At 39.8% G+C, this 27,358-nt stretch overlaps 2 protein-coding genes across 7 annotated transcripts in view; one reads left to right on the top strand and one right to left on the bottom strand.

The window, feature by feature from the left end:
- The window catches only part of LOC117966432 (serine/threonine-protein phosphatase 2B catalytic subunit gamma isoform-like), a 50,768-nt gene extending 49,603 nt beyond the window's left edge, over positions 1–1,165 (top strand). For all 5 annotated transcript variants that reach the window (XM_059008636.1, XM_059008634.1, XM_059008633.1 and 2 more), the window contains one exon: positions 886–1,165. In XM_059008636.1, coding sequence (XP_058864619.1) covers positions 886–1,067 — 182 coding nt within the window. In that variant the 3' untranslated portion in view covers positions 1,068–1,165. The remainder of the gene's footprint in view (positions 1–885) is intronic.
- A 2,206-nt stretch (positions 1,166–3,371) lies between these two features.
- LOC117397834 (zinc metalloproteinase-disintegrin-like crotastatin) lies at positions 3,372–25,252 on the bottom strand. Of its 2 annotated transcripts, XM_059008631.1 has the most exons (23): positions 25,102–25,252; positions 18,937–19,025; positions 18,628–18,704; positions 18,189–18,267; positions 17,752–17,828; positions 17,412–17,598; positions 16,449–16,511; positions 16,031–16,102; positions 15,177–15,346; positions 14,987–15,068; positions 14,721–14,851; positions 14,188–14,365; positions 13,254–13,343; positions 12,411–12,606; positions 11,813–11,918; positions 11,558–11,717; positions 10,975–11,055; positions 10,635–10,722; positions 9,734–9,845; positions 7,750–7,849; positions 6,898–7,035; positions 6,382–6,498; positions 3,372–5,713 (listed from the first exon to the last, which is right to left on the bottom strand). In XM_059008631.1, the coding sequence occupies exons 1-23, from the start codon at positions 25,154–25,156 to the stop codon at positions 5,681–5,683; spliced, it is 2,481 nt and encodes an 826-aa protein (XP_058864614.1). In that variant the 5' UTR covers positions 25,157–25,252; the 3' UTR covers positions 3,372–5,680. The 2 variants fall into 2 exon arrangements, with proteins under 2 accessions (XP_058864614.1, XP_058864615.1); XM_059008632.1 differs by lacking the exons at positions 3,372–5,713; positions 6,382–6,498; positions 6,898–7,035 and adding an exon at positions 9,056–9,152.
- Positions 25,253–27,358: the final 2,106 nt, after the last annotated feature.

Below are 27,358 nucleotides of genomic sequence, written 5' to 3'. Positions count from 1 at the left end.
TAAACTAGGATTGAGGATTTTAATCATCGCCAAAAAGGAAATCTGATAGTCTTGCTTTTGAACCCATTCTTAGGCTCTTATTTGAGCTATTATCTAGCTGTAAGTCACACAGAGTTTGTTTGCACACTGCGTTACATGGAAGCGGAATCATCCACCAGCACTGTGACTTCCACACTAACTACTAATCTGTGTGAATATGATAAAAACACTAACCCACTAACCCTGTTGTTCCTCCTGTGCATGTTTAAAATAACATTTTTGTGTGCGTCACTATCCCAAAAAAATATACAGGTAAAATCTGTGTTTCAGGACTGTAAAGACCAGTATAGGGTCAATCCATTTGCTAAAGTACGAGGGGCTCCACCAGTAGGGAGTAAATTTGAGTGATTGTAGCAAACAAAATATTTGATCTGTTGTGCACGTTCATTTGGTTTAAAAGCCTTAAATGTTCATTAACCAACCAGCTGCTTCCCTTATTGACGGACTGCTGTCAGCCAGTAATATTCTTTGACCCAGAAGACACTGCTGTGGGGATATGATCTAGGAAGTACAAGCGTAACAAATTTAGTACCCGATATCACGCGTTAAAATGGAAATAAATGTTTGCAATTCTTTTAGAACTGCACATTTAAGACAAGGTGTATGGAATAATTTTGTCATCTACAATCGCTTAAACAGTAAGACTATTTGACTTCAGAAAAATTGCATTCATTTTGCTGCAGGTTATCATTTTTTAACCCAAAGGTGGTTGTCTAGGACAGGTTTTACCTGTAGGCAGGTTGAGGGATGTACTGGGAGTGGTAGGTGGTGTCCCTTGTGTTTTCCTTGAATTGTGAGAACTGCAATTGCGTGAGTTTTGATTTATTTTTGTACGTCTCTTGACAGCAATCCAAGGCTTCTCCCCTCAGCACAAAATACGCAGTTTCGAAGAGGCTCACGCGCTGGACAGGATAAACGAGAGGATGCCCCCGCGCAGGGACACCCTCACTCAGCCAGACGGGACGGTGAACTCCCTAAATGCAGCCAACTCTCCAGACAAGAACGGGACAGACAACCAGACACAGTAACCTGGCAGAGAGAGGGAATGACAACAGAAATAAAATCGTGGTTTTATTTATTTATTGACATAAAAATAATACAAAAAAAAAAAAAAAGACAACAAAAACGCAAAGCGCTCACGAGAGAAACGCAACATTGTCCAAGTAGAACTGGTCCAACGGCAGTTTCAAATAGTCTTTACATAACGACGACAACGAGAGAGAGACAGACAGACAGACCATTTTGTAAATTTGAATTGATGTACAAGATAAATAACAACACCTTTTTATTATTCAGGAATTATATACGATATAGTTCAACCGAGTGCTTCTGTATTGTGTTTTTGTGTTTGTGAGGGAACATTTAAAAATTATATATATATATATATATATATATATATATATATATATATATATAAATCCAAGTTAGGATTTTTAAACAATAAGTTGGGTGGGGTGCTAAATCAAAATGAGGTACAGTGGCATGTTTGGAATGCATTCACACCAGCCTTTCACACCAACACCAGAGAGAGAGAGAGGAATATGCATGAGAATTATTTGAAGAGCTGCTGTTGACTGTCCAGAAAACAAAATATTGAAATAGCTGTATGCTAGGTTGTGCAATGTAACTCTTGGACAGAAATGTGTAACAGGTGATCAAAACGGATGAATTAATGCTTCCCCTTTGAACTTGTTACGCCATGTAGTTCTATATATATATATATATATATATATATATATATATATATATATATATATATATATATATGATTTTTTTATGTGTTCCCTTATTTAAATGTGAGAGAAGTATTTTCTACCAACAGAAATGGTACTCAGTCTTGGTATATAAAACTAAGCAGTTTCATGTATTATAAAGTAATTCTATTGTAATCTTCCAAAACGGTTCCTAAGAAAAAAAAAAGCATTATTGAATATCTGGTTTTGATTCCAGTATAGTATTTTGAACTGATTTGCATCTTAAGTGAAGACTGACTGAAATTTACAGTGTAGGGATCTGCTAGTCACCACTGCAGAAATGCACAGCAAGTGTGAATATATTGTTGTCCTGGATTGCATAGCATTTTTATTAAATTAAACTGGTTTGTAGGTTCAAAATCTTCTTTTGCATTTAAAAAAAAAACTCTATATTAAGTATGAAATAAAGAAGATATTAAGGCCACAGTTTCTTTTTTTTTTGTTTTTGGGGGGGTTTTGGCCCTTGTTTCTGAGTTCTGTCGTCCATTTTCAAACATATCTTGCAGAATGTACTGAAATATTGTTTATTAATTTCTTATTAGCTGTAAAACATTTTTTTGTCAAGTAATTGTATTGCGAGGCCTCTTTTAAAAAATTTGAGTTCAGTAGTTGTATAACTCCAAAAAAGAAAAAAAAAAAGGAAAAAACATGTCTGTTTTTTTATTTCTGTTAATATTTTACACTTAATCTTGGGGGAGGGAGAAATAGTTTGCTTTAAAATACTATTCTAAAGATTCTTTACATATAAAAAAAAAAACACATCACAATCAGTAATGTTTTTATTATTATATAGCGGTCTGTAAATGCAAAATCGCCCTACAGTATTTATTTTATGAAAGTATTCCTGGAGTGTTTTTTAAAAATTATTATCATCTTTAAAACTGAAAGCGCAAGTGCAATACAACAGCTGGTCACTAGGTGGTGCCAAGTTGGTAACGAATACAAATACTATACAATAAATTCAAACACAAGGCTCGTATATTAAAAAGGAAAACTTGTTATCACACACTGCCTGTGACTATAAAACATTATAAAACATTATAGAGTTTCTCAAACTTTGAGAATGAAAAAGTAAGCAATAAAATGCACTACTATGAAAGTAGATGTTTTAAAAAAAAAACAGAACAGTGAAAAAAGCATAGGATTCTATTAAGACTGCAACATGATCAATGGTCTCACACAGTTGTGCGCAATCTACTCCTGGAACCAGATCCTCTTGACTTTTCACATAGCTGACTAGGGCATGGTAGTTTAATCTGTTATAGTTTTAACAAACATTTCAGAAATCGAAAGCATACTTAGCTTTTTACAGTAAGAAAACAAATTCCAGGATAATGAATGAATAGAGTTAGCGTCTTACATTGAAAATAACTGTTTATTATAATAGCATATATTAAGGAAATATACCTGCATTAACATATTACATTAGTTTACTGATCTGCTGTTTTTTTCTGATGATGAGTCTGCATCTTTGAGTGAAATATTGTTCCCAGTTCTGTATATAGGTCTGCAATAATGACAAAAATGTACAGAGTAAGCTTTAAAAAAAAAAAAAAAAAAGCCAAGACAATCCTCATATTGTTTGAAGTTATTTATTTAGTTTGGTTTCTGCAACATACTGATACAACTTTTCAAAGGTTGGTAATAATAATATAAACAATAGTAAACACTCAATCACAGGTGCTCTAAGACGTCCTGGACATCCTCATCATGTATAAACAATAGCTGCACAGTTGCTATCCCCAATTTATTTGTTACGCATGTAAAGTTGAGGGAACATGAAAGCACTGTGGCTTGGAACTTGATTTCAAGCCACTGCGCGGTACACCGGGGGAGACTCAGGGTTTGATACAGCAAAGTTGCCTCGATTGAGGTCTCTCAGTCGGTCTCCCGTTGATTAGCGTCTGCAAGCGGATCCGAGGGTGCAACCCTAAAGGACTCTTTCCTGGGAGGAGAAAAAAACAGTAATACAGAATAATGCAGTCCAGCTTCTGAGCACTGCAGCCCAGATGCGAGTGAGCTGTAGTGTGGAGAGGAATGCTGTCAGTCCGGATCAGGGCTCTCAGCAGGGCAATGATGGATCAGTGCTGTAGTATCTTTATAATATGGAGCTAGGCAGATACCAGACAGCATTGCAGCAGGAGTCACAGCTTCATACAGTACATAAAAACACATACCGGCTCAGTTTCATGAAGATCTTTACTGCAAATGAAAATAAAATTGAATCACCAGAGAACCACCCCTCTCCTCTCTCCTCCTGTAAAAAACAACAGCTGCATGGAATTAATTAATCAGGATAACATGTTGCAAAACAAAACCTGTCATTATCTTGATCAAATAAACAGTAAATAAAGTGGTCAACAGTGGCAGTCTTGGTTTGGTAAAGGTTTACGCTATATTCTCACAGTACTTTTTTTTTTTAAATGGCCTTGTCTTCAATTAATATTGTTCGATACAATTTCACACTGAGCGCAGTGCTGCAGCATTTTGTCAAAGAACCGCATACTCATGTCTTGTAATCAGATTTTTTTTTTTGGTTGAGGTATAGTCTGTTAAACACAAATTGAACCACGAAATGCCCTGAATACCCAATAAAAACCACGTGTGACTCAATTTCTGTTAGACAGAGTATACCTCTAACGTATTGGACAGTAACACCAGTGTGGACAGTACACGTTATTAAAATGTAACATATTTTACAACATGTATATACAATATTAAAGTGCCCAATCAGTATGTCTACATGCAGGCTCATATTCCATTATTAAACTCTGTTTTCTGAATAAGTAAACCAGTCATGCAAACAAGATATGTGGAGCATTGAGCTATCTTGTGGAACATCAGTGTATTCCAAATGCTTTACCCTGTCCCTGTGGGAGACCCATCCTCTCTGAAATCAGGGACTCAGGAAACTTGTGATTGGTTAACCTGGCTCTGGCCTTAGGGACCCAGTGCCCTGCTAGTAACAGTCCATCTGCGTCACACAGCCTTTGTGTTACCACTGGCTGGAAGAATGCATTATGTAAGCAGGTAGGTAACACAGTATTTGACAGATTGTAATTGAAGGACTTGAAGCTTGTTTACAGTAGATCTCGGGTATTCTATTTCTTTCACGTTTGGGTTTAAAAGAGTTGTTTCGCTTAAATGTTGTCAATCAGATAAACAGCGTGTGTTTCTGGAGGAGACAGGCTGATGCTGCTGTACAAAACAGAAAAGGACTGACTGTTCTAAGTGATGCTACATTCGTGGTGTGTGATCGAAGTCTCCCTCACGGATGTATCTGCCACAGATACTTCAGAAGGAGATGGTTATGAGACAGTTGCCAGTTTACTGGAAGGAAGCTGGGATTGTCTGTGTTCGGTTCACTTATTATAATGAATACATTTAGGACACACGTTCAAAGTACTCCTGTTAAACCAGGCTGGGTTAGTAATTCAGCCTAATGCCTAATGTGTGCAGTACTCCGAATAAGTCATGCATGTAAACATACTGAATGTTATATAAACAGATACATATTGTATGAACAGGTATACAATTAATCAAGACCACCCCCCCAAACACACACACACATTTTCAGTTCATTCCAGGGTGACTGTCAGGCTGATAGTAGGAGCTCAGTTGGTAGGTGCTTCCACGAGTAAGACTTCACCCAATTCCGTTTTGCGATCAACAGTCTCAAATGTGATGACAGCGCTCCATACCCAACTCCCCTTAAGCCATCTAAACACCCAGCAGACCTCCACCCTATTGACAGTGTTATGGCGGGTGTTTCAATTATTTTGTCCAACTTAATAAGTCTCTGGATCATCCCGGTAGGTTAGGTGGTCCAGTCTTAATCAAAGGTGGCGAGCTGAAGTTGTCCTCCTTGCCCGTCTTCCAATCCTGTCCTAGACTCTTGGATTATTCACAGGTTTCAGACCCTATGTTATAAACAAGAGAACCATTTTACAACAGGGTGTTAAAATAAGTTTGGCAGATACAGCGATGTCCAAACGTTTCGCATCACCTAGAATTTTAGGATTGAGAAATAATGAAAAAAAAAAACCCACTATATGAACATGATTTAGGTCTTTTATTCAACATCATGTAATCAAAGAAACTACAAAATGATCTTGCAAAAGTCTACCGGAAGCCATAATAATAGTTCAGTATTTTGTGTTAGATTTTGAAATGTCACATTTTTTCAATTTGTCAGTTTTTCGTTACATGGGAAAACTACAAAGCGGTGTGCAATTCAATATGTTAACATTATTCGGCAGATTTCATTTGACTTTATGAAGCAAAATTAGTTCATTCTACAGGGTGATGCAAAACTGTATCTTGCATTTCACTCAAATCCAACAACAGAATGACGGGGTGAATGCCACTGTTCTAGATTAGCCCACGAGCATTCATGTACCTGCTGTGAACTCAGAGGGTGAAACATCAGCCCTGCTTTTTAAACCTCTTACAGTACTTACTGCCCCAGTTACCTGCAGGCGACAGGCACTTTCACTGATGCCAGCAACTGGCGTCAGGGTTTCGCTTATTTGCACTCTGACGGAAACAGAGTATGGGTTATTAAGAGTCTGCACTGTGTGGTACTTACAGCTCTCACATTAGCGAGGGAGACGGCTGGTTTAGAGCTGGGGATCGGAGGTGCGGTGGGCTTCACATTCACCTGCGCTGTTGGTTTGGCAGCATTAGGGAGAGATGGAGGTGGTCTCTGAGGGAGCAAGGTGAAAAAGAGGAGCTCAGCACCCAGCTGTGCAGTATAATGATCTAGCAACGGAGCCCGAAGAGGCCAGCGCTCTCCAGTTAAATGTCCTACTTTCTCAGTGTAAAGGCTGATGAACTGGCTTTTGGGCTGCGCCGTTTGAAAGGCAGCGTTCAGATATCCTATGTATGATACAAACTGATTGTGCAGCCAGAAAGCTCTGACCTCTTTTGTATATTACAGTACCCAATTCTGATAAAAAAAAAAGTTATTTTACCAAACGCTTGGATTAATAGTCATGCACCTGTATTAAATCTCATACAAGTACTTAATACACACTCATTTAAGATAAAAACATTTTTTTCTTTTTTTTCTGCTAGAACTCAGTAGTAAGCCCTGCATACTCACAGTGTTGAGCACTGGCACTGAGGGAGGGGGGGCAGAGGGTCTGGTGTTCTGGGGTCTGGGGTTTGAGGGGGGGGCTGAAGGGGCGGAGCCTGGTTTAAATGCAGAGGGAGGGGCGGGAGGGGCAGCCCGTGGGGGATACTGAAAAAAAAAAAAAATGCATTTCAGCATTACAGACTATATACACTGTACATATTACACACCTTTAAAAATAACAGCTTGATAATATGTTCTTCTGTAATACAAAGTTAAAAACAAAACAAGAGAGCTTGTGTGTACAGTACACTCCAGCTACAGCCAATTATATAAAAGCGCATTTTAAAAAAAAGGTTTTCAATTTAAAAATCCAATGTTTCAACCTGCCTGATGTCAACCGGAATTGAGTTCCACTAACGAGGAGCACAACAGCAAAAATGTCTGGCTCCAGTTGACTTAAAAGTTCATGTTCACTTTATATATAATTTTCTGTTTCAGTCACCACATCCTCATGACTTTTAAAAAGGTTAAAAGCAGCTCTGTGACCTCTATAGAGCTCTCTGAGTTCAGCTGGTACACCAGAGTGTAGCTATTAAACTGTCCCCCTCAACACTATAGAAACACCACATAGAACGAATGTGATATTTTTTTTTCGTCCACAGGGGGGCAGTGTTGCAGGTTTTTAAAACGCTTTAGCATTTCCATATAATTTCCAGCCTATTGGATTTGTTTTCACATCAGTATATATTCAGATTTTACATTTCATTGCTCTGTTCCCATCAAGTTATTTCCACAACACAAACAGAATGCACAGAAAGTATATATTTCTGATCTTTCATATAACATGCCCTTCCGTATAGTTTCAATGAAGTGACATACCATGCTGCTGTACTGTCCTTGAGACGGTAGCGGTTTCTGATGATGATCTTTTGAAAAGCTTGGGTTGGAAAGTCCTGCTACTTCTCTGCTAGTTGGGGGCCTGAAGATCAAATAAAAGACATCCATAATACACAGAATATAAGCACTCACAACGTCAATCTGCTGCAGAGTCCCATATGTAGCATGCAGTGGGTATGAAGATGAGGACGACCCCTGATTTTTCATCCTCAGACTTGCAGTGTTGTCGGGTAAATAAGCAGCAAATTGATAAGAGAAATCTGAGGCACTGCTGGCAGGTAGATTTACGACGGCAGATCAAGGTATTCTGATTTTAACTGATAAACCCCTCCGGAAAAAAGAGACAAAGAAATAGCTTGGTTTGTGTTCACTCAGTTTAGTGTTATGTGTTGTGATGTTAGTGGATTTGCAAAGTGGTCAGGATGCTTTAACGCATCAATACACCAGAACTTTTAGGTAGCCAATTCATATTTCAGATGGTTTAAAAAAAAAACAGACAGAAAAGCAGAATAAAACATGCACCGACGAAGAGAGAGAGGAGAGTTGCTCATTGAATTTACAAACAGCTGCTCCTCAGAAATTCATTCTTTTCTGCAGCTTTACCTTCGTTCCAGACGATTTTAGGACACTTTCTTCAACTACTAGTCAATGGTTTTATCTGCTAAACACATTTCTTCAGGTCTCATCATCTTCTCATCATCTTCAGTAGCCATGAAGTAACTTATTTGAACTTGTTTCTCTGCTTAACAATACCCTCAAGCCCCATTCCTTTGATCAGTCCCAAATCCCGTTAAAATAATCAACCAATCAATCAATGTTCTTCCATTCTCACCCCTGTCACCATTACCGTTCCAACTAAGGCTGTGCAGAAACTTGAACCCGTAATCGCCTTTGAGAAGTATACATCGGCAGGTATTGAATGAATGCATTCCTTAATGTGCTGAGTTCAAAACAAAGAAAGGCTGTCCTCCCCTCATGTTTACAATCGAGTACCAATCAATGGCAATTAACCTCCGCACTGAGTGTTTAAATAGCCAATTGGAAGAATATTTCCCTCTCATCCGGGGCGCTGACATTGTTACTGTCGTACAGAGGCTGTGAACTGACTTTTCCTCGTCTACTCAATTGTAAACTGGAGGGAGGACAGCTTTTCTTGTTTTGAAACCAACACATTAAGGAATGCATTTATTGAATACCCGCCTTAAAGGCGATTCCGAGTCCGAGTCCGAGTTTGGGCACGCCCCTAGCTTTAACACCTTGATCAGCCGGAATTGGAAAAAGGACTCACCATTGGAGTACTGGAGTATTTGAGCCATTGTCACCTCTTCGATCACTGTTATATTTCTGGGTTTTGGTGGAGCTGTACTAAATTCCAGCCGATATTGCTATTGCACAACAACAGATAAACTTTTATTAAAGCACCCGTCTACCTTGGACTGCGAGGTTGCTAACAACCGCCACCAGAGGGCACTCCTACCATGCTGGCATGCCATTTGCTACTGTTCTGTAACTGAAAAATCATTTATAGTGCATCACTGTGAGTGGAACCCTGCGAGTCCTGAGATACAGTTAAAGTGATTGCAGCTAAAAAAACACTTCTGTAAATCATACCAGTTGTGCATAGCATATGTTACACACTGTGGGTCTCAAATGCAGTTTTGAAAGAAACCACAATGGGAGCCTTTGTGTGTTTATTGAAACCGCACTGTGTCCTGGTATTACTGCCGGATAACAGGATTTGGAATACCGATCAAAGTGAATGGCGGAGAGATCCCACATACGTTTTTGTAGAATTATAGTAATGTTATGGCAACATGTTAGGAACGCTTGGTGCGTGCCGCGTCAGGATCACGCACAAAGTTACAGTGCAGCCTTTGTGAAGGTGTGGTGAGGCTGCATAAGGTCCCATTAAAATAAAGCCTTACTGTAAACGGTTATGAAGCATGAATTGGCAGCAAAGTGTTACCTGTGCAGTCGTGTCTGTTTCTTCTTCCTGATAAAGAGTACCGCTGCGAGTACTCCGATGAAAATGACGAGGAGCAGACAGCAGACAGAGACCGCGATGCCAATAATACTGCCTGAAAAGGATCAAAGGACAAGCAGGGAACTTCGGTTCAGTCAGATTATTTATTAAAACACAGACTAGACAACACGACTACATCAGACATATTTGACACTACATTCTTTGGCCTTCAGCTTTGCCTTTCCAGGTACCCCTGCCCATAAATTCGCTCAGAGAGGCTGGCCGTAGGGAAGCCATGACGAAGCCAAAAAGCAATTTGATCTGGTACTGGAAATGCCTAAAACATGCTTGATGTTTATGTGATTTGATCCAAGGCTAAAGCGAGTTCCCTGCCAGAACCACCACTTTCCTTAGTGGACAGAATCTGCAATATTATAATCTGCTATTGTTCTGTTCTACATTGTAAACTCCACGGGTCGTCTCTGACAACCGATTAGAAAGACAGGTGGATGCCCTTGGAAAGCCAACGTTGACGGTAGATTCTGGAACCTCACTTTCCATGGCTTTAAAAAATGTCCTCCTAGACAAAAACATTTGTTCAATTTATTACAGCATTAACATCCTCCGTAGCGGTCATTTCATGAAGATAACTGAGTTCACAAAGTTCAGCTTCACACACACACACACACACAGTCAGGTAAGATAGATAAGACAGGCACTTGAGAGTGCGAGTGAGTACAAGCGACCTGAATCCTCTCCTGATGACAGACCATCGTCGGACCTGAGTTATCTCCAAGAACATTAGCTAACTGGAAGCGATAAAGGAAAGTTGCAAACACATCAATTGGCACTCATTCACAGACCTCATGAATTTGTTTTCTTACACTGAAGGGAGAAAGCCTACCTTTTGACAGTCCTGTGGGATTTTGAGTGTGGCAACTGGAAGTGAACCATCCTGGTTCACACTGACACTCCAGTTTGTGGTTACATTGCTGGAAACAACGACAACAAGAAAATCATCTAGCTTATATACATTTTAAAAGTTTATGTCGCTTACACTTTTACTAATAAAATGCTCCTCTGAAATCAAAGCTGATTTGGGTGGACGTAAGGTAGGGAGACTAATACGCATCTAAACGTAGCCTTGAGGAGTCTTTTCAGAAGCAGTTTGCTAGAATACCGTCACAGTGACCTAAGCAGATACTGTATAGAGTGTGATTGTGTTTTAACAATGGTATTCTTACCGCGTGTCCTGTACACTTGTCAGAGCAGTTAACAGACTTGTAAACAGCCTGTATATCACTGCATTCACCACCACTGCAAACCTGAAAATGGAAATTACACGCAAACTTAGTTAAAAAAACATTTTTCCCAAGCAGAAAGCTACCAGGGTGACCGGACTACCTTATAAAAGTACCATACCACAGTGCAAGCATAGCAAAGTGTAACAAAGGAGAGTAGAAGCACGGTAAAGCATAGCGAGGTGCGGTAAAGCATATTAATAAACATGGCAAACCAGGGTAAATGCACAGTATAACCATGGGAAACGCATGGGGGAAACTGCGGAAATACTGTGCAAAAATGCCACATCTCTCCTTCAATCCTGGGCTGGAATAGGAAGCTGTCTCCCTGCTCCTCCTTGACCAGGCTAAATTTGCAAGCGCACATGTTTTTCCATCCGGAGGATTTTTTTAACAGTCAAAACCACACAAAATTAAAAGTCAAATGCATTTATTTAAACAGGATATACATCTCATTTTACAAGGGGGTCACTGGCAGAAAAAATGGGCCTCCTGTCCCATCGCATCCCCCCCATGCAACCCCTACCTGTCCATTCCCACATTTGATGCCCTTCTGCACCAGTCCTTTGTCCTCCTCGTCCTTGTCTCTGAAGAAGCTGGCTTTGCAGTTCCAGAACATTAGCCCAGTCCCGGAGCTAGGGCTGTAGTTCCCACCGCTACAAAACAGCTTTCCGCATTTCACATCCCTGTGAATGAACGAATGAAAAAATAAATCAATTCATATATTTCATACAAGTGTTTCTAACATGATTTTGAAAAAAAAAAAATGTGTAGACTTTACTTTTTCTGGCAGCCAACATAATCACCAGCTGGCGTTCGTTTGCAGAATTCATAGTATGTTCCTTGGGTGTTACGATCAAAACATTTATCTTCGCCCACGACAGCACCTGAAAAAAATAAAAACGTGATGCATATTTGTAAACCGTACTTCAAAGGAGCCGGGGAATGGCTTGATGTCAACGTTACTGAATACAGCAGTCCAGCCAACTGCCCATGCCATAAATAAAATAACCATGTGTGATTGTACCGGTTTCATTTTAAATCCCAGGTTGTTTGTTCTCATTACTAACTTTTCTTGCTTCTGAAAAGACTCCTCAATCCACGTTTTTTTGTTGCTGTTGCTGGAGAAGCATATTAGCATTGTGCTGAAACCTCCAAGTGAAGCATTGTGCACTAAAACCTGTGCGACTCTCCACCCGACTTCAGAAAATCAGCTTGTGGAGTCTTTTCAGAGGTATATCTTTGTTTTTCGATCTAAGCATGGTTCGCGATGATCAAAGAACAATCTGATAAGCACAGAGAACACACATAAGAGGATGCAACACGGGTAAGAAATATTATGGCAAAGTATAACAAGATACTTGCACTAATGGCTTTACCTGGTCCCCACAAGCTTCTGCACTGATCCGCTAATGTGGGACAGTCCCCATTGTAGCAGTAGCCTTGCCCGTTCTGGCACGGCGCTCCGTTGACTGTGAACACGTCCTCCGGACACTGGTTAGACTCCCCAGTGCAGAACTCTGGGAGATCGCAGTCGTCTTTGCTTTTCCGGCACTCTATTCCTGCTGACAAGATCTGTACCGGGAACAAGACCATTTAAAGCTGTAACAAGCGGTTGTCAAATTAGCTTTTACGCAAGACAAGAAGTCTGAATAAGCATATGAATGCAGAAAGTGGATTAAACTGTTTGGGTAAAGTTTGTCATTATCAACATATGATTGCATGTACAGCTGTGGCCAAAAGTTTTGCATCATGCTACAGAAGGAACTAATTTTGCTTCATAAAGTCGAATGAAACCTGCTGAATTGTGTTAACATACTGAATTACACACCGCTTCGTAGCTTTCCCATATACTGATAAAAGCGAAAAGCTGATAAAAAGTGAAAAAAATCTAACAAAAAATACTGTACTACTGTTCTGGCTTCCGGTAGATTCTGCGATATCATTTTGTAGTTTCTTTGATTACATGATGTTAAATAAAATATCTAAATTATGTTCATATCACTTAAAAACAAAATGATGCCTCAATCCTAAAATTCTAGGTGATGCAAAACATTTGACCATAGCTGTACACAGAGCTTGCGTCTAATAAACAACTGGCAATGGGTTTATTGAGTTAAAACTATGCAATAACTAAGCGATGACACAGAGCAATATACAAGCTTGCTAATAGCAGGTACACAGGATTATTAAATAAGGATTGATTCCAGTCTCCTGCTTACCTTACAGTTCTCACAGCAAGGACCCTCAGCACACTGGGCTTCTTTCTCTAGCATGCAGGTTTGAGCATCACAGCACGGGTTTGTACACTCCTTAAAAAAAGAAACCATTTGAACACCATGAAATGCACGTATTTTCATTCGAACTCACTTCTGCACACACGAAAAGATACAGAAGTGTGCAAATGCATTAGATCAGCCCATTGCTTCTGTAGTTTTGATTTGTTGTGCAAAAGAAGTCAAACCACTGGAATCTTAGACAATTGTCAAAATAGGCAAATTACTGATGGTCTAATTTAATTGATGACTTTAATAGGCCACACGTGCAATTCATTTAAAATAGTCAGAGAAAAGGAACACAGAGCCACAAATGATAAAATGCAGAAGTTGTTAGAAGTTGTTTAAGATGCATAATTAAAACACAAAGTGGTGTAACATTTTCATACAGGTAGGTATATAAAGGATATCAATGACAGACCTTGATTCGTTCTAATACATTTGCACACTGCTGTATTTTAACATAAAAAATGGTTACTTCACACAGCAAAGCAATGAAACTGGACCCCAAAAGATGAGCACAGAATTCTTGACCATGGGGGGAAAGGACGCGTGTTTGGGGGGTCTGCTATACGAATCACACATTTCAGAATCAGCGATCTCATAGCTTCTGGTGACTTTTTAAACATTTAAAGCACCCCTGTGACCTCAACAGAGCTTTCAAACATGTCTCAGCCATCAGCCTGCAGCACTCTGCCATGAGAGTGAAGGTTTGAAATATACAAGGAAGAAATACCATGAGGAATAGAAGATGTAGTATTTCTTGCATCCACTGGGGGGCAGTGTTGTTCTCGTATTCGTGATAAACAGGAAGCAGAAAACCCTGGTCAAGCTTCAGTTAATGTTTAGTCAGGGAGCAAGCAGTGGGAGACAGGGTTACCTTCACAGTGCCACAATCACACTGCTCTCCGCGCTCGACGAATCCGTTGCCGCACACTGGGTCTGTGTAGAGATCCTTCTTGTCAGGTTTATCCAGCAAACACTCCGGGTTTCTCTGGGTAAGGAAGTCGTGATAGTTCTGGAAACTGCAGCTGCTGAATAATTTTGGAGTGTTGTAACTGCAAAAAACAAGGGGAGAAAACAAAAATCTGTAAAAACACCTTAATATGTTTAGCAAAACAATATTGAAGCGGTTTTAATTTCCTGTATTATACTTTTTCATTTCTTTCCTAATATTTAGTCAGTTTAAAATAACCTGTATGTTAAAACAAGGAAAAACACCAGTTAATTTCACAAAACTACAGCCTTAAACCTCCAGACGTAAGCCTTCTCAAGTAATTTGTTACTCAAAAAAATTAGAGAATTAAATGTTTAGTATATACAACTTCAAAACAGAACAGGACTGGCTGCAGAAAATGGGATGTTCCGTGAGTGCAATTGACCTTAAATCTGAATATTATTACTATGCGGTACCTGAGAGCAGGAGCCATAATGCAAGAGGCTTCACTGCAAACACAGGATGTAGAGTCGTGGCTCATGCCTAAGTTGTGGCCCATCTCGTGGGCCAACGTGGCCCCAACAGCGATTGCACTTGTACTGTGATCCTGGAAGGAGCAGAAAAAAAAACAAAAAATCTCATAAAAAAAAACAAAAAAAAAAAACATGATGGGGTCGCATTTGAGTTTTGGGTGCTTGTGCAAACACATGCAATATAAAAAGTATGAAAGATGCCAGCTTACCTGAATAACCCCAGTGGAGTGTCCTGAACACAACGTTGCTACAAAAGCAAGTCCTACTGTGGCACCCTCGAAATCAATAGCTCTGAAACATGAAAACAGCATGCAATGACTTTCCTGAGACCGTCCTGCTGTCCCTTTAGGACCAGCACAGCGTGCTCCCACACAGCCAGGCAGTGAAACATGCACTCACGTCAGCAGCTGAGCGTTGTCGTGCTTCCTGGTCTTGACCAGCTCATCGTTTCTCCACTTGGTAAATGCATCCAGGGTCTGTCCGGCGGGCGCAGTCACTTGTATCTTGTCAGTGTCGGTCCAGACCTCCAACCCAACCAAAGCCACAAAGGTTCTGAGGGGCTTGTACACCTGGAATCGATAGCGAAACCATTCCAAACATATTAAACTCTGCGACTTGAAGATTTACTCTTGGGCTTTAGCTCAAGGAGACAATGCATTCTGGGTGCTTTATTGCTGCAAGTTTGGACATGCAGTTAGTTAAGCGAGGCTGTTTTTAATTTGTTTATAGCTAGCACTTTCCATGAAGTGTCTCTAATCACTGTGTATTTACATAGTAGTTACTTAGTAAATACATGTGCACTTAAACATAATTACAATGTTATTATGCATAGTTACAATTGTTATTATGCATAGTTACAATGTACTTAACATGTACATCTTTTTGCACGATATATGTAAGTGCACAATTGTATCAGAAAAAGGTTAGGGTTATGTCATGCAAAAAGACTTACACATTAAGTGCATTGTAACATTAATGTATTGGGTTCAAAACGAGAGAAGCCTGGGATGATGACAGATTGACCATGCCTCGGCTTGGCAACGAGCATGTCAGCGCCCCCCGGAGGAGAGAAACATCTGCTTCCAATCGGCTTTTAAAATCACTCAGCGTGGAAGCTAATTGCCGTTGACTGGCACTCGATTGTAAAGGTGAGGGAAGGACGGCGCGTCAGGTTTTGAAATCAGCACAATTCTTTAAGGCATTTACGAGTGCGACGATCAGCACACAGCCCTCTTTTCTAACAAGTCTCTTACCACGTTGATGAAATTGAGTATTTCAAACACACGAGTGCGAACTTCATCAAAGCTGCTTTTCATTTTCTTGTACTGAAAGAGCAAGAGAAGATACTTTTTTAGTCAAATGTGACATAATAGCACACTTATGGGAAAAGCATGGGGAAAACTGCAAAAACACCATGCAAACATATATTGTATAAGGGAACGCACAATTCACGTACTAGGGGTGTGCATCTGGACGCTGTAAAACATGTTCAATTATTAACAAATAAACAAGCAAATAGGATATCAAACATGGTATGACATGTAAACATCTGGCACATGTAAGTGGCTTAAAACCTCTCCTAAAGTTAGCAACGAAATTGACAGAGAAATGACCTTAATATACGTGAAAAGGTAAAGGGGAATAACAATACAAAGTTGCTGCTGTACTTACCTCTAAATTATCAGCAACAATGAACAGCTCAATGTATTTAAAATCTTGTGTAATCGCTCTCCCCTGCAAAATATAATAAAAAAAATACTATTATTAATAATATCAATAATATTAATTATAATATCATTAATACTACTACTACTCTTATTATTATTATTATTATTATTATTATTATTATTATTATTATTATTATTATTATTATTAGTAGTAGTAGTAGTAGTAGTACAAATCTTCCAACTGGATTCCATTATAATCCCATCGTATTAACAAACGGGACTATTAACAGATCACAGCAGTATCAGCAATGGGCACACAACGGATTTGGAACCAATACCTGACAACAGCACCCTGCCTGGTACAGATAAGGTACTGCAGTGAGTTACCTCTATATTCACTAAAAATGTCGTCCAGGTTTTAGTAAGGAACTAGAAAGGTTTACGGAATAAAATAAAATGAACTTGACCGCTGAAAACACATCCAATAAGCAATTGGATTAGGTTAAAAAAGAAAATTCAGTGTCAGTAGTCTGGTGTAACGTACCACAGACATTCAAAACTGCGACAACTGCAATTTGGTAAAAACCTCAGTGATGCATGGTCACAAGTGCTTAACCAGAATTTTTCCAAATGGGAAGTGACATTAAGGCAACCTCAGTGGTCACGCTGGATTTCGAAACTAGATTAAACTGACTGAGGCGAGTCTAAATTCGCGCCCCCTTTCACCTGTGTGGAGACCTGGCTGGATTTGAAACCGATTCAAGTCACAAGTTGGTTCCCAGGTGACACACACCACCGTACAATCTGACACGTTTCAACACGGCTAGCTGTCGGTCTGTGCTTGAGAGAGGTCCAGGTCCGAACGGCAGGCAGCCGGTCTTCAGGACAGGTCAGATCAGGACCGCTTGCAACGCTGCAAGGCACCGTATCAGGCTGCACCCATTTAAATAATATCAAAAACTCTTACCGAGGCTCTGGAGCGCACAGTACTGGTTTTGGGATACGCGTCGTCCCAGGACGTGTTGGTGACTCCACAGACAGCCGGCACCTGCTCCAGACTCTCGTATCGGTACACGGCGTGTTCGTCCGTATCCCCAGCCTGCTCCGATAGAGGTTCGATTAAATATCGCCGGCCGCGAGTCTTGAAGAATCCCCTTTAAAAACAGAGTTGGAAAACAATATGTATGTGCTCAGCCAAATAACTGTGGACTGCCGTCGTGAAAGCACAGCAACACGTACCACAGATAGAAGACATTTGCTGAAAAGTATAAACGTGCTTAAGAGAAGACTGTAAGCCATAGACATACCTGATTCCCGTGCAGGTGCTAATACTCACTGAGGAGCCACTGTCATTGTGTATGCGCCCGTGGTAATAACAGTGATCCTAAATAAACAAAATAAAGGGGGGGTTATTTTAGTCACAATTTGTCATATTCTATTTCTGTAATATCAGATATGTACAGTTGGTCAAGACCTGAAGAAAACTTTCAAAACACGCTATGCACAAGAAGACTCCTTTTTTTAAAAAAAAGATTCCTATATTGTGTTAACAATTCCAATTGTATTCCACAAGACCTGAACTGCCCATCCTGTTTGAAAATCGGGTTGTGTCATTGATTTCTGTCAGGTGTTTAAAACAGAATATAAAGCAAAGCATTAGCTCAATATAAAGATTTAATAAAGAAAAATTAAAAAAGTCCATGAAAACACGTCTAAAAGAATATTAAGATGTAATTTGACCCACCAGGTCCTGAGGGACGGTCGTTAGTTTCTCACCGTCCTTGGTGTAGCGCGTTTCAACGTAGTCCTTGGCGAGTAAATGCCTGATAAGAGACGGACAAAACAACCCTTATACGTGTACACTGGCAAAGGCACAGCAAAGTGTAATAAAGCATATTGAACGCATGGTAAAGCATAGTTAAGCATAGTAAAGAACAGCGAAATGACGATATGTGGCATATTAATAAACATGGCAAAACAGGGTAAAATACGGTAAATGCAAATTCAGTCAGGGCAACTAAAAGCAATATTTTATTAGCTGGAGAATAAAAAGATTTGACATTACTGGCATCACAGCATCACTTGCTCGGCTATTTCAGAAATGCCGTTCTGCTCACAGCCTCACCCCTCCCTCCCCTATTGAGTGAAACACTTTCTAAGCAGGTTTGTAACTTTGCACTTACTCGTTTTTTTCGAGGTGTAACTCGACGTGTTCCCCTTCTACCGTCAGCCCGTACCTGAGAATGCTGGGATGGTGCGTCTGAATAATAATAATAATAATAATAATAATAATAATAATAATAATAATAATAATAATAAAGCAATCATATTAATAATACATTCTCATGCCAACATGACACATATATGCTACGTGCATACGTGCCTGTTTTTTGTTACGGGGGGGGGGGGGGGACGGGACGGGGGGACGGGGGGACATGACTGAAACATGACTGCTCACATGTACCATGGAGAACGTTTTCACTGGAACCCACCTGTGTGTCTCTCTTGTGTAATTCATGCAGCCTGAGCGGCCTCACCACCTCGTAGCGCTCAACTCCTTCCAGACGCACGACAGTGCTCTCTGAAACAACACCAGCGAGCAGGCAATCAGCGAACAATTCAACCATTCAACGACAAACCACCCCAGTGACCAGCAAACTGACATTCAAACCCGCCGACCCGCGACAGTCATTGTACAGCAAGCCGCAATAAATATTATATCATTTTAAATGAACCAGCGCTGTTGTTTTCTTTTTCTTTCATTGATTCTCTAAAGATTTCTGTTTTTTTCACTGTCCCACAGTTGTTTTATGATGTTTCTAGCAACCATTTTACTAGTTTTCAGCTCTTAACAGATGCATATTTCAAGTTAGCTATACTATTTTATAAGTAACTAGAACGCTGCACCTGTTTAAGAGCTGACAACAATTAAAAAAAAGGTCTAATTAAGCAAGCTATCAGTTCAATTAAGGGTCTAGTTAAGTAACTGAGCACAGTTGGAATGAAAACCAGCAGACACAGGGGGACCCCCATGGCAAGAGAAACCACTGATCTATATGGTGCTGGTCCTAGAGGGCTGGTGTCCCTCCTAGTTTTTCTAACTGTACACTAAATTAATTAATAGGACCAATTAAACTTCTAATAAGCACTTAATTGGTCTAATTAAATAATTTCAGATACAGTTAGAATAAAAACCATGAAGGACGGCGGCCCTCCATGACCAGGGTTGAGTAGCCCTGGTCTAGTCTGTCTGCCTAGCTTTTCAGGTCTGTTTGTCTTTCTATGCCTGTCTGTCTGTCTGTTTATATATCAGAGTTATTATTGCAGTACAGTTAGTATACACTTTTGCCATTTTTTTTTTTTTTGCTAATGTTTATAGATTGTTTATAAGCGCTTCAAACCAAAATGTATACAAAGTTGACCGAGTCAAAGTGAAAATATAATCTTGAAAGCAGCAAGGGTTTTGTAAGAATGGAGTCACGCAAATGAGAAACTAAAGTATTTATTTTTTTAATGAGGTTATTATTATCCCATTTAACTGAGGAAGGTCAATGCCAGGACTTGTTCTGTTTTTAAGAATGTGTTCTTCCCAGTATTCTTTTGCATTACTCTCCAGAGTGCAAGTAAATAAGTTAAACAAGACCTGGCTTCTCCTATGCAGATGTTCCTGTACAGAACGTCTTGCGCTGGTATATTTCTGTTTTATCTTGTATCAAAAATTCCATTTGCAAGGGCTTGAACATTTAATACGTGTTAACATAGTTTTAGGTGACATGCACAAACACCTCTCCACTTACAACATTTCTCATTGAAGTATTTTCACAGAGTGATCCACCACTTTAGATCAAGTTTCCTTTTGTTTTGCTGGTAATACACTGCTGTGCCCTAGATGGTGCTGGTAGTTTAGCTGATTTATCCCTACTGGATATATCTATTGCAGGCAACTAGTGCTATGGAGATGGTCACTCAACATTAGCTATGGAGATGGTTGCTCAACATTAGCTATGGAGATGGTTGCTCAACATTAGCTATGGAGATGGTCGCTCAACATTAGCTATGGAGATGGTCACTCAACATTAGCTATGGAGATGGTCACTCAGCATTAGCTATGGAGATGGTCGCTATCGAGATGGCATTAAATGCCTATGGGCAGCAGTGTGCAGTAGTGTTTAGGGCTCTGGACTCTTGACCGGAGGGGAGTGGGTTCAATCCCAGGTGGAGGTCACTGCTGCTGTACCCTTGAGCAAGGTACTTTACCTAGATTGCTCCAGTAAAAACCCAACTGTATGTATATAAAAATAATGTGATATCTTGTAACAACTGTAAGTTACCCTGGATAAGGGCGTCTGCTAATAAATAAATAATAATGTATGGGAATTCTCTCTTATAACACTGTGGTTTTGGCTAACCTTCACTGAAATATCCTGTGCTTTATCATGCTTGCAATGCTGTATTACACATCTTCTGTGCTTTTCCACGTTATATCAGCCGGAACAAGCTTGTTCAATTCGTGTACCGTCAGTGTGTCACAATGCAATTTACACACACATATATGTAGGAATAATTAATTTAATTATACTTTTTTATGCAAAATTGTATCTGATTCGTTCCAATTGAATAAGTTTGTTTAGATCAAGGAATTATAATGAACAATGCAATCCAAGAACAAGCGGATTTAATGATGAGCAGCAGTTTACTGAATAGACCTACAGAATAAAAAAAGATACGAGTCAGAAATAAGTCTAAAATACGAAGTATAGATCAAATCTATTGATTATATCAACCTTAAACATCACAGTCTAAATATACCGGTCTATAATATTTTAAATGTATCACTATCTATGCAAAGTTTAAATGCAACTTAATTAGTTATTCAATTAGTTTTAACATAGTTAAATTGAAAGCAATTAGGTTTCATGTGTAAAAGTGCAGATCAAAGGCCATACTTAACGATCCTTAATACAGCAATTATGATATTGTCAAACATGACTCGTTTTTAACCAAGACCAAGTGTGTTGTACAATATTTAGAAGTGAGGGGTCGCTATTATCTAGAACCCCCCCTCCCCCCCGCCCTCAACACCGCCACGCCCCCTGCCGTCTCCGTTTCTCCATACACTCAACAGAACTGCAGTTTATCTCTCTACAGTAGTTACCCAACGGTTAGTGTATAAATGGGGTCCATCTCAAACTGTTTGAGCGGGGGACTACGAAGCGAAATATCACTTCTTTATACAATTATACACGACCTTCATACAACTTATTAACGATTTTAATCTTGAAATTATTATTATTATTATTATGAATCATATGCGTAACACCCCCCCCCCCCCCCCCCCCATATATATATATATATATAAATATTGAATGGTTTGGTCCAGAATCAGCTTGTCTCACTATCTATCCTGTTGCAGCCGCAGAAGAGACTGAGGTTTTGAAACGGAAGCGTATCATCAGTTTTCAAAATAGATTTTGTACAGATAATGTCATTTGTCCTCTCTCTCTCTCTCTGTGTGTTTGAAATTTTTCACATTTCAAACACAGGACTTTGGTCTTTACACAGACTCTGACCAAACATTTTTGCCTTGTTTAAATACCTACTAATTAAATTAATAAACCAATAACACAAGTAATTAACGCCACCCCTGCCAACCACCACCAACACCCAATAAATCCAACGTTATTTACAGTGTGTGTGTGTATATATATATATATATATATATATATATATATATATATATATATATATATATATATATAATTTATTTCTTAGCAGACACCCTTATCCAGGGCAACTTCCAATTGTTACAAGATATCACATTATTTTTTACACACAATTACATTATTTTTTACACATTATTTTTATATACAATTACCCATTTATACAGTTGGGTTTTTACTGGAGCAATCTAGGTAAAGTACCTTGCTCAAGGGTACAGCAGCAGTGTCCCCCACCTGGGATTGAACCCATGACCCTCCGGTCAAGAGTCCAGAGCCCTGACCACTGACCACTACTCCACACTGCTGCATATATATAATGTCCAATTTTGCTGAAGCATGCTAAGGAGATTGTTTAGTTGTCTTAATGGGGGGGGGGGGGGGTATAAACAGGCTGTCTGTCTGTCTGTACTCTAAGTCAAGGTTACATCTATCTGATGAACAGACCAGGTGCGATGATGAAACTTGGTACGGACATTCCTTAGCTAAACCTACAGTCTCACAATGTGGGAGCGTTAATCTTTATCTGGTCAGTACTATGCATGTAGGTAATGGTGATCAGCTCCAGTTTGGTATTGACACCTGAGTCAGGGGATGTTATTGCTGGAAGTTTGCAAGGATGTTATTGCCAAATATGGTGATTGACTGTGTGAGTATTGTAACAGTGTACCTGAACGCAGGTTCTTCAGATTGTGACTAATGTTTGCCAAGGGTGCTGCAGGTAAAACCGGAATGACACAAGGTGGCTTACTCAGCACAAAACAAACTGGACGTTGCCAAATACCCTCATGCATTGTGTGTATGTGTTTATATTATATTATCCCATGTAGACTGCAAACACCAGTAGAACAAGTGTTTGTTTTGGTATTACACTTCGGTAAATCAAATATAATTATGTACGAGCTAACCTTTGCCCTATTAAATTCATTTAAAGTAGGAAGCAATTTGAGATACATTCAATAGTCACTTTGATGTTTTAATACATGATTCATTTATGATTGTGTGAGGTTTAAGTATGAACCAGTGTTTACTTAATTTGAACTGAAGCAATGCATGATCATATTTGTGTAAGTACATCTGAATTACATTATAAAGTTTTTTTTTAATAATTACCAGCACGAATTAAGAACATAAGAACATAAGAAAGTTTACGAACAAGAGGAGGCCCATCTTGCTTGTTTGGTTGTTAGTAGCTTATTGATCCCAGAATCTCATCAAGCAGCTTCTTGAAGGATCCCAGGGTGTCAGCTTCAACAACATTACTGGGAAGATGGTTCCAGCCCCTCACAATTCTCTGTGTAAAAAAGTGCCTCCTATTTTCTGTTCTGAATGCCACTTTATCTAATCTCCATTTGTGACCCCTGGTCCTTGTTTCTTTTTTCAGGTTAAAAAAGTCCCCTGTGTCGACATTGTCTATACCTTTTAGGATTTTGAATGTTTGAATTAGAGACTCACAGAGACAGAAACTTCAGTGAAGTGCTGTTGTGCACATTTATTAAACAAAAAAGACACAAAGAAAAAGGCACAAGGGCCAAAACAAAAGGTCCACACCAAACAATACAATATAGGCTGGTTCACACACACACGCGCGCACACACACACACACACACACACACAAACACGCATGCATGCACTCACACACACACACACACCACACACACACACACACGCACACTATATCTGATTAAACTGGCTTGAGATCCTGTTGCACTTGCTGGATTAAATACAGTATACGTGAACAGCAGATGCCTGTATCTGTGAGTACTATCTCCAACTCAAACACAGTTCCAGTAATACAAACAGTTTACAAACAGGATCGTTCTAATCCCTAATCCGTACTCAAACAAAAAACAAAAAAATGGTCATAACAACAGCTTTCATTAATGTGACGCTGTCAAACTAGAGTAAAGTGTTTCGAAAACATTCAAAATCAAAATGTGTTCATATTTACAGTATAAAACAAACAGCACCTGATAAAACAGACCCCCCCCCCCCCCCCCACAACCCCCCTTGTCATGCATATGTCTTTTTTAATGTCCTGCTACTGCCAGATACTGTTTTGCCTCGAAGGAGTTACAAGTAGGTCTCAGTAGACATAAACAAACAGGAATGTCAACAGCGGCTGCATTTTCTTTCTTTCTTTCTTTCTTTCTGGTAAAGTAGATTGCCCCGAAGGCACGACAATGAAAGAATGCAGCGTGTTTAAAGTGGATGTTGTCTACGGTAGCTTTAAACAAGACTGATCGTGCTATTGTGCTGATCTGGGATCAGAGAAGTGCATTGGCAGGGGCCCTGTTTTGATGCCTCAGGGACGGGTTGCTGTGCTGAAGTTTGTTTGCATTAATTAAAGCCACAGTGTCTCACATTCATTATTAATTGCACCCAGCAAGAAATCTGCTCGGTGCCTGTGCATGATTTTCTTTCATAGCTCTCTGTGCGTTCTACTTGAGCAGACATGCAGACTGACCACTTTCAATTGCAGCTTCCGGCACGTAATCTTAGTTAAAACCTTAGTTTAAAAAGCTATGCCGTCCATTTTACAGCATTACCTTCCCACTCCCTGTATACAGGTATGAACAAATAACTTACATCAACCATTCTGCAGAATTCTACAATTCCATGTTCACTGTTCCAGGTTTACATTTTTGTTTAAATAAATTATTTCAGGAAGTTTCAGATAAAAGCCCGTCTTGAAACCTTTGCTTGCGCACATACAAAACAACTTTTCATTTTTGTACAGTACACTTAAACCTCCTTTCGAACATATATATGAGATACTTTATATCCTTGAACCAGTAAAACCAGTTAGACACCCTCAGCCAACAGGCAAACAACCACTACTGAACAGGATACAGCACCAATTAAACATTTAAACAAACATTCCTTAACTGAAATGAAATAAATAACCACAGATGATCAATAAAGTAACCAGAAACTTACCAAAGGACTGAGGAAATAATATAAAGATCCATAGGATTGGAGTGAAGCTCCCCATTGTAAGTGTCTAAAGGAGCTCTCTGGCACTGCAAGGACTATTTATATCACCTGTGTGTGTACACAGTGCAACTTCACCACGCACTGAGTGACACTCCTTTATTTTGTCAGTGCTTTAAGCTCTGTTACTCCAGCTTCCTCTTTAGATGAGTGCAGGCTGTGGTTTAGTCTTGCTTCAACATGTAAGAGCTGCACAGACTATAGTAGCCTAAGGAATGTGCCCATGCATATTTCAAAACCTTTGCAGATTTGTACACTGTGAGCATTTTGTAACAGGATGCAATCCGTTGTTGTGTTAGAATTCAAAGTGTTTACTAGAGCGAAAGAAAATAATCGCACTTTCAAGCGAGTTCTTTGGAGTTAATACCGCGTAGTAAGCATCAAAACATTGGGCAAGGCCTTTGCAGAAAGGTGGGGGGGGGGGGGGGGGGGTTAATCCCTGAGCCATTAGCAGACCAGAGCACTGCCAATGGTTTTGAAGCAATGGTAATTGCAATGGTAATAATATTGCTCTGGGCTAAAATGTCAGCCTAAGGGAAGCTACAATGGGACAAGGTTGGTAGAACAGTGGGAATGAGTTCCTATTTTGGAAACAGCACTGGAATCAAACTGGTTTGAACAAGTCACACAAACTGGTAATCTGCTCACTGTATCGTAGCACGACTTCTGGGGTTGTACCATGCGTTGCCATTTACTGTGGTTTGCTAAGGGTTCTGCTAGGGTTTCGTATGCACAGTTCTGCAGAGATTTTCGTTACACACAAAACACAAACCCAAGTCCACAGCGAGTGCTATAGTGCTTGTGAACAACCGGTGCATTGATGTCCGGGTAAGTGCTGGCCTTTAACAACAAACAAACTGGTTCCTTAGACACGACAAAACAAACAAAAAGGTCACGATTACAATACACAAAGGAGCAGATCACCTCACTACGTCCCCTTTTGTAGCGTCAATCGTGTCCCCTTGGTTAACGAGTGCAATCGCTCCTCCAATCCGGGGCTGCCACATCGTTTCCCTTCCGGGTCGATGATTTAGTGTACCGTAGCTCCGCCCTCTTTCTCAATGGTGACTTCCGTCTAACCCTGGGAATGAATTGTCTGGCCATCCAGTCCAGGGCACTGTGCTCCCTTTACACAGCGCCCTCACAGGTGGGGAGGGAGATATATCACCAAGAATCAGTCTCTGTCACAGGGTTTATAAGTTACTACAGTACGTCATGGGTAGGGTGACCCTTGTTGTTATATAAGGAGCCATCTCTTGCAGTTTGGTCTGCTGGCTGCCCAAACTGTACAGAATATTTATTGTTGTAATGTAATTCATTGCAAATAAATCACATGACCCAGGATTGCAGTCAGGAAGTACTGTTGTTTTTTTTACTTGAGAATTTGATCACATGTCATGGCATCTATACACAAGATCAGATGTAATGGGAGTTTGCCATATCCTTAATAGTTATTGATTGATTTCTCAACTACATAATCTTTTTTTTATTAATTATTAACAGCCTGTGCATGAAAACACAGCATGTACTGCTATAAGGAAGTAGGTCTTGACTAAATGCTTGAAAAGGTCAAAGTTACTCGTACTAGACGATCTCAATGCAACTTCGCAAACATGACAAAGTCAGAGAGACACAATCCAGACACAATCCATTACATCCCTGCTGGGTGCCAAAGTTCACCTTCTCCTCCCCAGCCTCCACCTGCTTCTAACAGGCAAGGACAGCTATCCTGCCCCCCTGCCCATGGCTTCCCTTCCTCTCCACTTATCTGCAAGCAGGGGTACTTTGAAAGGCGAGGCCAAAGGCTAACTGCAATGAGAGCCACTCAGGATGATTGCAAACATAATGAAAGTGTACGACAGTAAAAAAAAAAAAAAAGAATGTAATTCGAATTTACTCTTTGAACTCTCTTTGAGGATTGTTTAGCCCCCAGGTCAAGAAGACCTTACAGACCAGGTGTGTAGAGAAGGCTGAACTGCAGCAGAGAGACACAAGAATCCGATTGCATGTGATTGAGGTTCACTGTGTGTCAGCTGTGATAACCTCTCTTTAAAAACACACCGACACGTTTTTAAAAAAAAGTTTACTTATATTTTTTTGAAAGGAGAAACAACACACCAGTTCATTTCACAAAACTAGAATCAAATGATGACATCATGTACTCTGAGATGCCTCAGGAACTCTCAAGGTGTTTGTTGGCTAT

The sequence above is a fragment of the Acipenser ruthenus genome, chromosome 37, assembly GCF_902713425.1.
Source record: "Acipenser ruthenus chromosome 37, fAciRut3.2 maternal haplotype, whole genome shotgun sequence".
Classification (NCBI taxonomy): domain Eukaryota; kingdom Metazoa; phylum Chordata; class Actinopteri; order Acipenseriformes; family Acipenseridae; genus Acipenser; species Acipenser ruthenus.
Note: the sequence above shows the minus strand (reverse complement) of the source record. Positions and strands in the feature narration are given on the sequence as shown.